Raw genomic sequence first — 16,712 nt, forward strand, 5'->3', positions numbered from 1 at the left:
ACTCACACATGTAAATTATAGTTTAGGATACGATGGAACTGGCATATATATTCTACAAAAGTTCGTAAATTGATGGGTCCTATGTATAAGGGTCAAAGCGCACAAACCCAGTTTTACAGGAGAGGCTTCCAAACTTTCTATATGGTATATTTTCAAGATTTCCTTGTATTTCGAGGTTTCCTTGAATATGTTTGATTTTGTTTTAACGCTACCTTAAAAATTATAATGAAATGAAGCATTTCCCACAAAAAAAGTGAAAATGATCAAATTGTTAGTTTGACCCTTATACTTAGGACTCATCGAAATGGATAAAGATTTAAAAAATATATATGGAGATAACACACCGAGCACGGGCGCAGGACGGGCGCACGACCTGACTGGCGCCCCTGACCCGCACACGCACCCTGTGTGTTTCACGCTTTACTCTTTGCCATTAACTTTACAGATAAATAAGACTTCCGCTTTAGGTACATTGGAGAAGGTTTATTATATATCTTCGAATGAATGGACTCATATAACAATGATCGAACTTTCTCTTCAGAATTTATTTTTACCGTCTATTATATTTTCGTTGCTTCATTTACCAGATATAATTATATTTACCATGTAAACGTTGTTGGATTTTTATAGTGGACTGCATTAGTTTGATCTGGTAGTTATATAAAAGGTAATTTTACAGAGAGAAACTTGAATATTCATTTCGTAGTGACAACTTCAGTATTTTTAACACGGAAAGGACGTAAAAAGGAAAAACATTAATTTGACTACCACAAATGATATTACAAAAAAGAAACAAAACATAATAAAGAAATTAAGGACACGTAATTAAAACATTCTACCGTCAAATACGAATAAATAATTACAGAACAATATCACAAGTAAAACAAAAAAATTAAATTTTGAACAGATTATTCACATAAACAAGGGCACTACGTATAAAGATACTTTGTGTGGTGCCAGCTGCGGTTCCATAAAGGTAGGTCTGTATTTTGTTTTTTAATTTGCAATTTATTTTTCAGTTAGGATCCCTAAGTACATATACGCAAGCGTACTTACATAAATATGACATTAAAAATAAATTTATGATTACACATTAAAACGTAATACATATAAGTGTGTTATGTACATCCAAGTAATGTATACGTGAGGCGCACTATAGGTTTCCGGAATCAATAAGAAAAAAATACTATAAATGGTCAGAAATGAATTGATTGTTTCTCAAAATATTCTCCGTTAGCGTTAATGCACTGTTTCATACAAATGAACCAATTATGAAAACACTTATGCCACTCCTCCGTGACAAACTTTGAAACATATTTTTCATACTCTTCGACAGCCTCTTCAGGCGATGAAAATCGTTGACCGCGTAACTGGTTTTTAATTTTTGGAAGTAAATAAAAGTCACAAGGCGCCAGGTCGAGACTGTACGCGAGATGGCTCATAAGGTAAACGTTGTTCACTTTCAAAAATTCATTTGTCTGTTTGGCCGTGTGAGAACTGGTCATTATCGTGGTGTAAGATGATACAGCGTTTACGGTTATTTTTACTGAGTTTGTCAATAACTTGCGGCAAACCAATAGTCGTGTACCAATCACTATTCACGGTACAACGATTCTCCAAAGCAACAGCAGCCACGTGTCCAGTTTTATTAAAAAAAGAAGCAATTATCCGCTTAGAGGCACTTTGCACGCGCGCCACTTTGGTTGGTTTCGGCCTTATCTCGAAAGACCCATACGCTCGATTGCTGCTTTGTTTTGGGATTGTAACTATAAATCCATGTTTCGTCACCTGTTACTATGTCCCACACCAAATTTGACGCCTGTCGTTGAATCTGGTAAGCATGGCATTGCACCAAGTGACGTGATTCGTTTATTGAGCCTCAGTCTAATTGATTGGGATCCCCCGAGAGCACAGCTTATTCACACCACACCCAAATGTTTGTGTAGTATTGATTATATTTGATTCACGCCTATGCCTAAAGATGCCCGAATTTCATGGTATGTCACATGCCAGTCTGTTTTGATCATACGGCGCACAACATCGATGTTTTTGTTGTTCACAGCAGTGGACGGGCGACCATCACGAAATTCGTCATTGAAATTCACACGACCGCGTTTGAATTCTGCAAATCAGCTATAAATAGTCGTCTTGCATGGTGCTTCATCGCGAAAAGCAGTTTGAAGCCGAGCAGAGCTCCGCTGAGCTGTTAAATTACACTTAAAGTCGTAAAAAATCATACTACAAAAATTTTCACGAGTTAAATCCATGACATGATGATGTAGACAACCTATTTCTAAAATGACGCCACACTGTAAAAACAAGTGACAGTCAGATGAAACAAACTGTATTCTTCAGCCAAAGAGTTCCATTTTCAAATGTTGCAATTACCGTTTAAATATTGTTTATCTAAGTGGCCAGTTCCGGAAACATGGTGCGCCCTACGTATACGTAAGATAATACACATAAATACCATAAATATACAAGCAAGGTACAATAAAAGCTTAAATACTAGAAAGTAAAACTAGTATTAAATTATATAAATAAAATTGGGTCACCGCGGCGAGACACCCAAGATGCTGGCACCGTTCCCCCAAACAGTCTATTAATTTTTTGGATAAAATTTTGTATAGATAAAGGGCACCGGGACCCCACGGGCCAAGGATTTCTACTCCAAAGGCTGTAATTAGGTAGTTGCGCAAAGGTCCTGGTACTTATTTTATACCGTCAACTCAGCTGTGGAGTCAACCCTCTTGCTGGTGTGCTGGAGATGGAATGGAGCAAAGTGTGTCGGCACATGGGGCGTCTCACACCAGTGCCCGGCCCATACTCCAAGGGATGAGAGTCATACCGTCCGGGCGTTTGCCATCAGTTCGCGACGTATATTCTGACATCAAGCAAGGAATATACAAAAATGTTAAAGCATAAATACGTAATATATAATAACTGTGTATAAAAAGTATAAATAATAGTGCTGGAAAATGTTAAGAACATTACTCTGATTTTCCAGCAGAAAAGCCTTAAGATTGCGATTAACAGCATTCTACAAGAAATGTTGTTTTAGTAGGACGCTCTTTGTGAAAAGGTTAATCTACGTACCCTTTTTAAAAAAAAAGTATTTTTGTGTTCGTTTCGTTGAAAACACTAATCATCACGTTTCACAATTCATTTAATAACAAAAGGTGACTAACCAAATAAGTAAAAGGGCCGTTATATGCAGGATGACAGACAATAGAACAGACAAGCTGAAACTGTAAGGGTGTTTGAAATTGATGTGACCACGGAACGCTAAAAAAAGGCTTCTGAAATATCAGTAATAATAGAAAGTAATAAGCAGCACGAATAGAAACTACATTTCTTTCACAAATCCGCTGTTCCTTTGTAATGACAACTAACTGTAATGTTGCGCTTATAAAAACGATATTTGTGTTAAAATCAGTGAATATACACACTCAATGTAGGGCTTTTAAACTGTGAAACACTTAAAGTGAAAGGGTTAGTCCGAGGAAGCACTGCCACGTTAACTAATTTTGAATGCAAGCATTATGCGTTCTGGTTTTGAAGGGTAAAGTTGCTGGTGAAATTCCAGGCATATGGGACTCGTCAACTTGTGTCTCAGGGTTACGGGCGCGGTGGCAGTGCTCTTCAGATTTAAACAAATTTATGGACATGTCGCTTTCCATCAGGTGCACGACTTGTTCGTCCCGTCAATTTGTATCATAAAAAAGAGGAGGGTATAGATATTTCTACCACTTGGATGACGCAAACTTGCTTTTAAAATATTTTCCTCATGTTGACAAAATTTTATTCTTACAAATTATGGTAGATTTATAGCTTCGCAGGTTACACGGAAGACTTACAACATCGTAGTCGTTAAGTAGATGAGGTAGGATATATGTTTGCCAAATTTTATTTTCGCGTTCAGCATAAATTGGTGGATAATATCGATGCCGTGTCGAGTCGTGTCGCGACGTGAACGAAATAAGTAAGTCGGGAGAATGTGATATTATTAGGAAGTTCTGTGAATTTAATTTTTAACAATCCCAAGAGTTTCGTTTTGGTATGTAATAACTTGTACAGGTAGTGTCGCGAATTATGTCGCGTTTTGGTATTAGTTTTGTATTATCAGCATTAACAAACTTAGTGTATTATGATACCAAGAGTAGGGAGCTAGCCTGGCAGTTCAGACGTCATAAATTCTGAAAGTGAGTTAACAGGCGTCTGCTGGAGTGCACTGGTTGGTCGGCACTACAGTTGGTAAGCTTGCACGATGTTTTTTACTAATTTGGGTACAGTATTTTGTTATCTAGACAGCCTGAAGATAGCTTATGACGAAGCAGTAACTGATTTAAAATGCGACCTGCCACTTGTACTGAAGGTATAAGGGGCATGAAGAGGTAGCAGAGGAAGGGCTATAGGGGTATGTGTGGAGGTCCATCATAGAGATCAGAGGATCCCACTAGTTTAGACCCAGACGATCGATCAACGTCAACGACCTATTAGGACAATGATTGTAGTCCTATGAAGTAGAATGAATTTGGAACAGATGAAAGATACTCTATTAAAGGCTGTTGTGATAGAAAAGATGTCGCATATGTTATTTACATTATGATACAACATTAGGCGTAACGATAAGTAGTTTGAAAGCTATACAAATGATTGAGTGATGAAAATAAGCGAATAATCAATATTAATATCGACTTCGAAAAATGCTTCAAGATTTAAATTTATTAATTTTTTTACTATTTATCGACTCAGTTCCATGTAAGGATAATTTTATAGTATGAGAAAAATAAATCGGGACGGACGACTAAAGTTGGTCAAATTTAATGAAAAGTATTTTGCATACAAAATTAATAACATTGACATATCTATGAAATCATATCATCTATGAACAAAATACATCTCCTCGAAGCAATTATACAGGAAAAACCCGAATTACAAGTCATATGTATTTCTGAATCTTGGTTGAATGAAAAAAAGAAAGATTTGTTAAACATTGAAAATTTCACAATAGGCTCGTATTTCTGCAGAAAGCAACATGAATGCGGAGGGGTATGTATATTAGTAAAAAATACACTAGAATATTTTGACCGGTCTGACATAAGCTCGTTTTCCTTGGAAATGATTTTTGAAATATGTGCAATTGAAGTTCCCAAAGTAAACATGTTAATTATAAATCTTTACTGGCCAAATAGCAATAGAGAAGTGGAAATATTCTATTCACGATTAGATATACTACTTAACCACATCTCAAAAAGAGATAGTACCAAAAATATATCCATTGGCGGGGACTTGAATGTAGACTTCCATAAAAATAATAAGGAAAAAAATAGACTTCAGAATTTAATGCTATCGTATAATTTTCATCAGAAGATTAACGAATCCACAAGAGTTACATCAAGTAGTTCTACGTGTATTGACGTATTATTTGTAAATTTCAATATTAAGGATGCAAAAGTATCCGTCCAAGAGTTTGGTCTTTCAGACCATCGCAGTCTATTGCTTACTATACCTTTTAATATAGTTAACTTAAAGCATTTCCTTTTATTTAAACGAGTGTACAATGATTTAAATATAAGTAAATTCATAAATGTACTCTGTAATATAAATTGGGATGACGTGTTTAATCCGAATAATAATGTAAATGAAAATTATAATTTGTTTAATGAAATCTTACAAAATGCTTTAAATAATTGTATACCCAAAACTTTAATAAAAATTAAAACACAATCAAAAAAAGAATACTTAACAGTAGGAATAAAAACTTCATGCCGTTATAAACGGTTCTTAAAATTATTGGTATGTAAAACAAAAAATAAGACTGTGAAAACTCACTACAAACTATACTGTAAAATTTTAAAAAAAGCTGTTAACATATCGAAAAAACATTGTAACAAACGTAAATTCGAACACTCACAAAATAAAAGTAAATCGATGTGGCAAATCATAAGAAATGAAACTAATAAAAATGTAAAGAAAGCAAAAAACTTACAACTGAGATCAATAGACAAACGTACAATAAGCGATCCTAAATTAGTTGCTGACATGTTTAACACTTTTTTCTCAACAGTTGGTAATTCACAAACAAACTCAAGTAATCTGAACAGAACTTCCCTAATAAACACTTTAGAAAATACTTTTTTTCTGAGACCAGTAGACCCCAAAGAAATTAATAATATAATAAAAAATCTTAAAAACAAAACATCTTTCGGTATTGATGAACTACCCCCTACTTTGGTAAAGAAATGCGCTGATGTATTGACAGTTCCGTATACCGCATTAGTAAATCAATCTTTCTCTCAGGGTATCTTCCCAGATGCTCTCAAAATATCTATTATTAAACCGGTCCTTAAAAAGGGAGAGACCACTGATATAAATAATTACCGCCCTATTGCTTTGCTGCCGACGTCAGCCAAAATATTCGAATCGGCCATGAAGGAACGTTTGTATTCATTCTATGAAAAGTTTAAAATCTTACACGAAAATCAAAACGGATTTAGGAAGAATCACTCTACTACATTAGCAACTTATAAATACGTAAAAAACATTTTTGATGAAATTAACAACAAAAAAATTGCAGTCGGGCTCTTACTGGATATGAGTAAAGCATATGATAGAGTTTCCTATGAGACACTTTTACACAAATTATACCAAAGTGGAATTAGGGGAGTAGCCCATAATTGGTTCAAATCATATCTAAGTAACCGCTTTCAATACGTAGAAATCGAATAGATCAGATAAAGTCCTTGTGACTGGTTCCATTCCGCAGGGTAGCGTTTTGGGATGCATATTATTCCTTATTTACATAAATGATCTCCCAAACATACTGGATGATCTATGTGTTCTCTTTGCCGATGATATATCGGTTTTAATCCCTTGCTCATATACTAGTGATTTGGAAAGTAAATTGAATTTGACACTGGATAAAATTGTAAACTGGTTAGAATTACATAATTTACAACTTAATTTAAATAAAACCAAAGTTATCCAATTTAGACCCTACCAAAAAACTGCACTACAAATATCGTACGAATATAAAAAAATCAAGATGGAAACTGTAAACTCTGCGATATTGTTAGGATTACATCTGGACACTCATTTAAATTGGAAAGAACACATTAAAAAACTTTTAAATAAACTATCCTCTTTTATATACGCACTTCAACACCTCAAGCGAGTGACTGACTTCAGTGCCGCTCTTATATCCTATTATGCATATGCCCACTCAGCACTCTCCTACGGTGTAATTCTGTGGGGAAACTCCTGTGATGTAGATAAAGTATTCATACTACAAAAAAAGTGTATAAGGATATTGACTAACATAAAACAAACTGAATCCTGCAGACCCCATTTTATTAAGTACCGAATATTGACCCTTACTGGAATATATATACTCGAGTCCTGTAAGTTTGTTAGGAAAAATCCAAAATTCTTCACGCCTATAACAAATTATAAAAGAAATAATAGGAACCTAAATAAGCTTAGCGTGCCCTTCTCAAAAATGGAATTAGTGAGGTCTAGTCCCCATTTAATGATGATAAAAATTTATAACCACATACCAAATAAAATTAAAAACCTTGACAGGCTCTCTCTATTCGTTAATCATTTAAAGACATTTTTAATTAGTAATTGTTATTATAACCTTAAGGAATTTTTTGACGATAACAAATAGATAAATTTACGAGTCAAATTTATAAGTATTGTATTGTGTGTGTTTCCGTAATGTATATAATAATAATAATGATGTATTGTAAATGTATTGTGTAATGTATCAATTTTTTATTTTTATTTTAATTTCAATTTGTAATTTAGAATAATTTAATTTAATCATAAATAAGGATATTCATAACAATTTGACCCCTGAAATATTGCTGTGCCCTTGCAGGGCGTCACATGTATAACTAATATTTTGTACCACCTTGTAATGAAATGTGATATGCAATAAATGAATATGAATATGAATATGAATATGAAATCTTTCATAGATTTCATAGATGGCGCTACGACTAAAAAGTCGTTGAAAAACCAAATACAAAGACACGACGCAAGCACATAGAAAAATTCTTGAGATCCGTTGGTTCGTTCCGTGGCTTAGTTGGTATAGCGTCTGCCACGGTATGCTAGAAGACGTCGGTTCGAATCCGACCGGATCGAGGGAATTTTTTCTGAGTGTTCGATCTTAGTATTAATGATTACAACAAAGTAGTGGAGTAATTTCACAAAAAAGAATTGAATATCAATTCAATAAAAATTTAAAATAATATCACTTTTCATAAATAATAATTTAAACCCGACTCGGCATGGTACTTGTCTGTTCGATACTAGGAGTATAATGTAATAGCCGGAGGTGCGGAGGGAGAGTTGTTTTCCTTAAACTCTGAATTTCCATTTCGACAAAATTATTATTGTTAGACACTGGATTCCTTGGTGGTTTAAACAAAATAAACTAAAAATTTACATAGGTCAAATCTTTGCTGCGGCTCTCATTCCCAAGAACATGAAAAAGCAGAAACGAATTGTTTTCCTTTCCGAACATATTTCAGGCCAAATTATAATTAATATAATATTAGTATTAGGTATGTATTTGTTGGAAATAATTCTATTTCTAGATGAAATGAAATTGAGATAAAATGATGTTAACTGTGGTTTATAACTTATGGTCGTTATTAAAAATGAGTGTTAGTGTAAGTGATCGTTATAAAAATGAAATTATAGATGGTAAGTTTATATTAAACATTCGTTATGAAGTCGTATATGAAGTAAATTACTATATTAAATGAGTTTATAAGAAGTAAAATTATGCCAATTGAGTGTCATGTAAATAATATTTATGTGATGCATTACACATCCATAATAATTATGTAGAATATTAGGCACTTTTGATATTGCAAATTTAAATTCCAAATGCGAATATCATAATGTTCAATTTTCAATTTGTACGTCGAAGTTGTTTGGTAGAGAATACCAAATATTTGTGAAATTGTTCGCTAACAATGTTTGGACAATTTGTATTGTTTTATCATAAGTGGGTAAAGCTGCTTTTTTGAGGTTTACGGACGGTATGTGGACTGCTATAATTTTTTGTGAATTTCCCGTATATTTTAAGCTCTTTTCTCGTTTTATTTTCATATTAATTTTCATATGGTTTAAGCTTAAATTATTCTACTTATCTATACCTGTACAAGGTGCGTAATTGGATAAAAAAATGTTCATATTCTTTTTTCCAATTAGACAGAGATTCCCTTAGTACAATTAGGGTTTCAGATTTCACGGAATATTTATTCTCGATTTTCGAGAATTCTCGTATCGGATTCCTTGAGTTATTTGAGAATTTGTTTAAAACCTTAAAAAAATTTTTAATTGGTTTTGGCTTGCGTATTCTGGGTAATACCCCGAAATGAATTCCATTGCTCTTGATGCTGGGTTCGATAGGATCAATTTGAGAAATGACGTTTTCTAAATTGGTTCAGTATGGGAATTCTTTTGTAAGTGTTTAAGACAATCTGAACTCTACTTAGTTAAATGAAAAATGCGTCTGTTTATGAGAAATATATGAAAATAGAGACATATAATATATATAAAATGTATACATTATATTTTATATATAAAATAAAATACATATAATATAGAGTTGAAAGTGGGGGGCGCGGTGCGGTATCTAAAGCTAGGGAGTGGCGGGGAGTGACCATTCTCGTTACTTTTTATCCTCTGCTTTGGTAAAAGGTCTCTACTGCATTCTTTCACATGGCACCACTAGAATGACTTTAAAATCCAACTTCGACTTCCTAGGTCAGTAGTTTTGCTCTACGACGCAGGAAAACCATTTCCGGAATCCCTAATTCGAAAAAGTAATTAATTAATATTTGGTGGTCTTAACAACTCTATGTCGCCCCATCTATACATATATCTATATATGTGGAACACCTTTTTTACCAGTATTGGTTACGATAAGGAGAGCAGAACTCTGCCGTCCACTAACTAAAAGTCGGCTAAGTGACAAATGGTCAAATATGCGTTTTAAATAGCAAAAGATAGAGCACAATGTTCTCTTTTGAAAACAGTTAAAATTAGTTAACATGTTTAACTTATCGGAACTTACCCTAACGATGCATAGCTGAAATATCATTAAACATTTTCTATATTTTAAAACTGGGTTATGGCTTTTATGATATCTCAAAATATTTTTTTGCGTTTTAGTCGGCGGGCGGCAGAACTGGCTTCGCTACTTCTTCCGTTCTCCCATAGGGTTACTACCGCTCCGTATCTTAAACATTCTGTACACGGCTAAAGTAATAATGGTCCTATAACTTCGGGGAAAATATAATATAATAATGAGAGTTATTAACGTATTCTTTTTTCGTCCGTGAATATTTCTTTGATTATATTAATTAAGTAACTTGAAATTAAGACCTTTGTTTAATTTTTCTCTATTGTGAATTTTTCTTCTATTCAGTCATATCTTAATCTTACGGTATGAAAAGCCATATTGTTCTCATTCAATGCTTATTTTCTTTTGTATTTAATTTTAGTATTAGAATTATGGCATAGTGTACAATTTATTTTAGTAAGTGAACTTAATTCTAGTATTCTTTACTGCCTCTATGGCCGAACGGTTACCAAGCTGGTCTGTCACGGTGTAGTCCCCGGTTCGATTCCCAGGCCGGGAGTAATATTTATATGGCCTACATTTATTTCTCTAGTGAGTTTGGGTGTAATTTGTGGTTGTCTACGTGTGTGTCCATGGCACCCGACATGGCACAACAGAATCGTAAGGTGAAACCTATTATGTATTGGTCTGCAAGAAAAGTAGTTTGGCAACATCTAAGTACACTAGGTCTATGATTTTTGGCGATTATCGCTACTTGTGTCATCTGAACGTCTTTTCTCAACATTTCAAACCTTTATCTTCAACATATATCAAAGTTATATGAATAATAACGCACACACTCAACATAGCCCAGCACAAGGGAAACCCTGTGTCGCGGGTGCCATGGACACACACATACACAACCACAAATTACACCCAAACTCACGCGAGAAATAAATGTAAGCCATACAAACATTTCTCCCGGCCCGGGAATCGAACCTGGGACTCTGCGTAGCAGTCCGGCATGGTAACCGTTCGGCCACGGAGGCAGTTAATGAAACATTATTGTATAAAGTATTTAAAGATGGATACAAATTTTCAACTGGTAGCCACTACAAAACGGGCATTATTCTTTCGGTTATTCCGTTAACAATACTTAAAATTATCACCATCACGTATTACGTCAGCGCACAGAAGTTAAAAAATAGACTCGCAAACCGAAGGGTTCCGATTTCACGTTTCCTTGTCACGTACTCAGCTAAATTTGGCCGGAAAATGAATTCCCTTGGTAAAACGCAACCATATTAGCACTCTTTTTATATTGTTATTAACTTACTTAAGTATGTTACCCATGTACGTAGGTAACTTACTTAAGTAAGTCGCTTTTGTGCGTAGGCTGAAGTAGCCGACCATCGGCACTGTTTAATTTATTGACAATTGATAACTTTTCTATTAAAAAAATTTAACACAAAAGTTTATGGAATTACATCTATTTGCTAAGTTTTATTGAAATCGGTTAATAGGATTCATCCCCTAATTTGTCACCCTTACAGGTGGAATATTTTCTTCAAATTTAAATGGGACCTTCACTGAGATACTCCCTTTCTAACAAAAAAAAAGAATCATCAAAATCGGTTCGTAAAGGTCTTAATATACAAAGTTATCGCTTAATATACACACAAAAAAATCTGTCAAATTGAGAACCTCCTCTTTGTTTATGAAGTGTGATAAAAATATTATTTAAAGTGAGATAGAACATGTGTCTAAAAATGGACTTAAAGCTTAGAGGATGGAAAAAAATAAAAGAAGTGACAATAATTGGATTTTGTAGGATATTTAATTGTCAATATAAATGTAAAAATTATGAACATAATTGATATCAATAATACCAAGGGATTTCTGCTTAATCTCATAGTGACAGTGTTCCTTCACACTCAATTAGGTGGTGTTGGTAACTTACACCAGGTAAGGCATTAAAAAGTCTGATCAATCATAATCGATTACGTGCTCGTTCTAAGCAGTGTGAACATGCAACATGACCATGTTGTCAATTAATTTCGTCAAATAAGTTAATCTAATAATCAATATGAATAACATTTCTACGCAAATCTCACTTAAAAAGTATTCTGGTACTTTTGAAATTACAGGCACACGGGACTTGTCAACTTATGTCTCAGAGTGACGGGTGCAGTGATAGTAGTTTGCGGTTTCAATCTCTAAGTGGCATTGCAACTTATTTGGCAATCCATATTAGAGGGCACTACATGCGTGAATTAGAGCGTGCGTTAAACAGACCATCAACTCTCTTCGACATATGTGTCACTTACCACCGCCTTTTTTTATGACACCAAGCTGCAAAAAATCCGTTAAAACGAAAAACAAAGATCTCAAGTAACAAACGCATATAAATATTAATTGTTGCTAGTGTATAGCGTGTCACTGAATCCCGTTGTATCAGAAAATTGTGGATGTCTAATTAAAATAGCGTTGTAAGTTTGTACTCACCATTTGTCGTGCAATAACAAAGGCTATCAAGTGACCTTTAGACGCCAAATTATGTTGTTGCTAGCTATGAATTATAATTAGATTGTCTAAAATGTAAACAAAGGGAATAACCGAGCAAAAAACACATTTTAAATGGTTGTTTCTTATTCATGAAGATTATAAACGTTTAGAATTCTTTTCAAGCTGTAATCTGATAAAACTTAGAACAATTAACATTTTGAACATTGTATATTTTTTCCAAATTTCGTTTAATACAACAATTATAATAAAAGACTATGTTTAAAGTCGTAAATAATTTTATGACACTGGTAACACAATTGGGATCAAAAACATTTTTGTGCCACTATTTTGTCGTGTCATGGATGTCATTCGTGCTTTGTTTCTCGAACTCGAACGTTTTCTTGTATCCGTAGTGCATTTGTTAAATTATTATGTACTGTTGTTAAAGTTTTTGTTACTTGATAATATTTTGTAATAAATAATTAAAATTGTGGAAAATGGGAACCTCCTCCTTTTCCGATTCCGTTAAAAATAGAAGGTTTGGCACACCTGCATTCATACTTTTCACAATGACTCTAAAAAATAATAGTTGGAATTTGAGTGAAAAATTTCTTTTCAATTAAATTTTGGAAATTTATGGAAAAGTTTCTGGAAGACAGATTAAGATATCAACGGCGAATGGTGTGGAAGCATACAAGAAGAAATACCTACTAAACCGTGTTCAAAATTCAACGTTTTTTATTAGCAAGTGAACTAAGTGAATTGTGTGAAATTGAAACATATATAAATTACTCCCATCGCTTAAAAGACTATTTACCTAAACCAAAGTTCTTTTTGCCTCTCTACAAGTCCATTAAAAACACAATATAACATATTTTTTGAGTATTCCGAAAACTAAATAAAGCCATGGCTCAAAGGACTTATACCCAAGCCTAAAATCCTGATAATAAAAAAAAGACATTGACGTACCTTTGTTTACATTTTGGACATCTAATTATGATTTGTACTATACGTTAGAAGATGGAAAAAAAATAGTCTAAGGTACTATAGCATAGTTGACAGACATCAATGTTTACACGTTAACAGCAAACAATAAATTTATTTCTAAATGCCGCAACTTGGCGCCTATAAACTAATTTCTATGTTTTTCGATAAACAGTTGCTTACCTGTCGCAGCTGCGTTGCTAAATCAATGACTAACTGGTGCTGTCGGTTTTGAAAATCTAACGATACTTTCTTCTCGTAAGGACCTGAAGAGGAATATAATAAGAGTTTTAAGAACTTTATTCTTTTTGTATTGTACATGTTGTGTAGTTTAAAACAACTACTGCAACTTTAGGGGCATCGAATTCTTATAGTTCGTTTCTAAAATCTTTTTTATGACACCAAGTAAGGGGACGAACAAGTCGTACACCTGGTGCCAAGAGGTTTAATCGCAAAGATCTGAGGGGCACTGCCACTGCGCCTGTCACCCTGAGACATAAGTTGACAAGTCCCATGTGCTTGTAATTTCATCAGCATCCTTATCCTTTAAACCGTACTGCTCACATCACTGCTCAAGTCAAACAAGTTTTCAAGATGGACGACAAATTATATTTTGACCTTCGCCGTAATGCAAACTTAAAAGTACTGTAATTTCTTCTACTGAATTGACGACCTTTGCCGTCAAAATTCTATTAGAATATAATAGAATAGAATAAAAAAACAAAACAAAACAAAAAATGAAATAAAGACAATAATCAAATCAATTTGAAATGTTGTCATGTGGGAGGCTGTGGTGTAGCTATGCAAATGAATCCACTCAGCTAATACCACAACCGAGATTAGGGTGTGACGTGGGTTTTCAATGAATCCTCAAACCAAGCGTCACCATTTCAGGGTCTATAAGTAACTTTTCAGTGTTTAAAAAAGTGAATTAAAAACTTTGGTCATTCTCACCTTCAAAATGATTGATAACGATCATCCATGCCATGGTCCACAAAATCAATATGAAGGTTAAGCCTATTTGGCACAAGAGACATCTGAAGATGATGGAGCATATCGATTCGCCAGGTTCGATTGGCGCTGGATACACCCTTAACCAGGAGTCAGGCGCCTTAATACAAAACAGGTTTTTTAGGTCTGTTAGATGATATGAGTCTGGTAGAGTAAGTTCACTTAGGGCGAGGCCAGACGAACGTGATCTTGAGATTAGCCAATCGCGTGTTTTGAGTCGCGTAGTAGCGACTGGAATTGGGTTGGGGTGCCAGCCGAACATATTTCATTCAGTTGTTTTTAAGCGTTTATATGAGGTGTTTGTATCATACAATGTAATGGATCCATTAAAAATAGTGTACGTTTATGAAGCAATAGAAGACGATGTTAGAAAAATAAAAAGAAGCTAGGTACATCTATTCAATATGAAAATACAAAAGTGTGGGCAGTTTCAAAATAGGCGCCTTGACGTCGAGTTGCAGATTAAGCTCCGCTGCATACGCAGTCCGCAGAATACATGAGCTTACCGATGTTAGTACTGCTTGACTAGTTTACTTTAGTTACTTCCATAGTATAATGTCCTACGGGATTCTCGTGTGGGGTAAAGCGGCAGATATTCACACCATATTTGTATTGCAAAAACGAGCGATTCGTTCGGTGTACCGTCTAGGCTCTCGGGTTTCTCTCAGAGAAAAGTTTAAGGGGACTGGTATTATGACTGTGGCATCACAGTACATTTACTCAAATATTTTATATGCCCGTAAAAATATAAATTTCAATAAGAAAGAAGATATCCATAATATTAACCTTAGAGCTAGGTCCAAACTCATGGTACCACGATTTCGTTTAACCAAGGTAAACAACTCTTTTATGGGGAACTGTATACAATAAGATTCCGGAGCATATATTAAGTTTATCATTTCCTAAGTTTAAAAACTACATTAAAAATATTTTGATCGAAAAATCATATTACAAAATTGAAAACTACGTGTTAGATAAAGATGTATGGAAAGACGACATGGATTCAGAATCCCCACAAATTTGATTCAAAGTGTATTCCATAGCACTTAAGTTTATTTGAAAAGACTAATCCCTAGAGTTTCTTGCTCGTTCTTCTCAGGGAGGTAGCGTAGTGAACGAGCAGTAGCTTAAATGTGACGTTTTCAAGTGTAAATTTATTTTACCTATGGAATAAATAATCTTTAACTTTGACTTTGACTTTGAACACCAGCCCGTTACTCCAAGTACCAAGTACCAAGTGGGCAGTTTCATATATTTTGAAAGTTTATATGAATATCCAGATTTGCAAAATATTACTTCTTGCCTATATATGTGCCCCTTATCTCTCCCTTCACTTGCACGAGCACATCACATAGTATGTTCTGACGTTTTACGCATGTGAGTCGGCAGACAACTCATTTTGCGACTAAAAAAAGACTCACAACTCACAAGATTACGCTCATCTAACCTCACCCTTAGACAAAATATTAGCACTATTATAAGGAGGGGGATTACAATTAGTATTTTGATTACTCTGTCACGAGAAATAAATTAATTCAATAAATCTTAATGTATGTACGAATACCGTTCTTTTTCTTTACTAAATATATTTCAATTCAACATACAATATTGTTAAACAAGTTTTAGTTTTTTAAATACCTGTATTCAAATTAATAATTGATCAACTTACTCTAGGTGCATTTGTAAGTTCATCCCGGAGTGGACCTCTTCTGTCGTCATTTGGATTAGCATTAATTAAACCTATCATACTGGTCGCTCTATTTCCAAAACACGTGACTCTATTTGTATCGTCTACGTTTTCCCAGATAATTCTATCACCGCCATGATTTGTATGAGCTCTTTTTAAATTTCTATAACTGAGTCTGCTTCCAACTTGCCTGCATTGTTTACCACGAACAACACTCCTGTCGTCAGAATTGTTTATTTTTTTGACAGTGATCTCATGGCCATCTTGTTTCTTAAACTTGCTAACATTGTCATTAATCTTCGGTACACTTTTACTAGGGTAGACTCTTCTATAAAGAGGTTTGACGAAACTGATATTCTTTTGGAACTTTCCGCGAATATATTTCATGTCTGGAGTATTCGCGGGAGTGTTAGAAAATGAACTGTAACTCCCAAAAGG

The 16,712-nt window shown here is 34.3% G+C and overlaps 1 protein-coding gene across 2 annotated transcripts in view; it reads right to left on the bottom strand.

Annotated features, from left to right (window-relative positions):
• LOC113238354 overlaps positions 1-16,403 on the bottom strand; it is a 75,442-nt gene extending 59,039 nt beyond the window's left edge. For both annotated transcript variants that reach the window (XM_026475201.1, XM_026475196.1), the window contains exons 1-3: positions 16,257-16,403; positions 14,531-14,687; positions 13,760-13,842 (exon numbers count right to left, since the gene is read on the bottom strand). In XM_026475201.1, the coding sequence (XP_026330986.1) occupies positions 13,760-13,842; positions 14,531-14,687; positions 16,257-16,334 (318 nt within the window). In that variant the 5' untranslated portion in view covers positions 16,335-16,403. The remainder of the gene's footprint in view (positions 1-13,759; positions 13,843-14,530; positions 14,688-16,256) is intronic.
• Between the last annotated feature and the right edge of the window lie 309 nt (positions 16,404-16,712).

The sequence above is a fragment of the Hyposmocoma kahamanoa genome, unplaced genomic scaffold, assembly GCF_003589595.1.
Source record: "Hyposmocoma kahamanoa isolate Upper Pololo Valley unplaced genomic scaffold, ASM358959v1 103, whole genome shotgun sequence".
Classification (NCBI taxonomy): Eukaryota; Metazoa; Arthropoda; class Insecta; order Lepidoptera; family Cosmopterigidae; genus Hyposmocoma; species Hyposmocoma kahamanoa.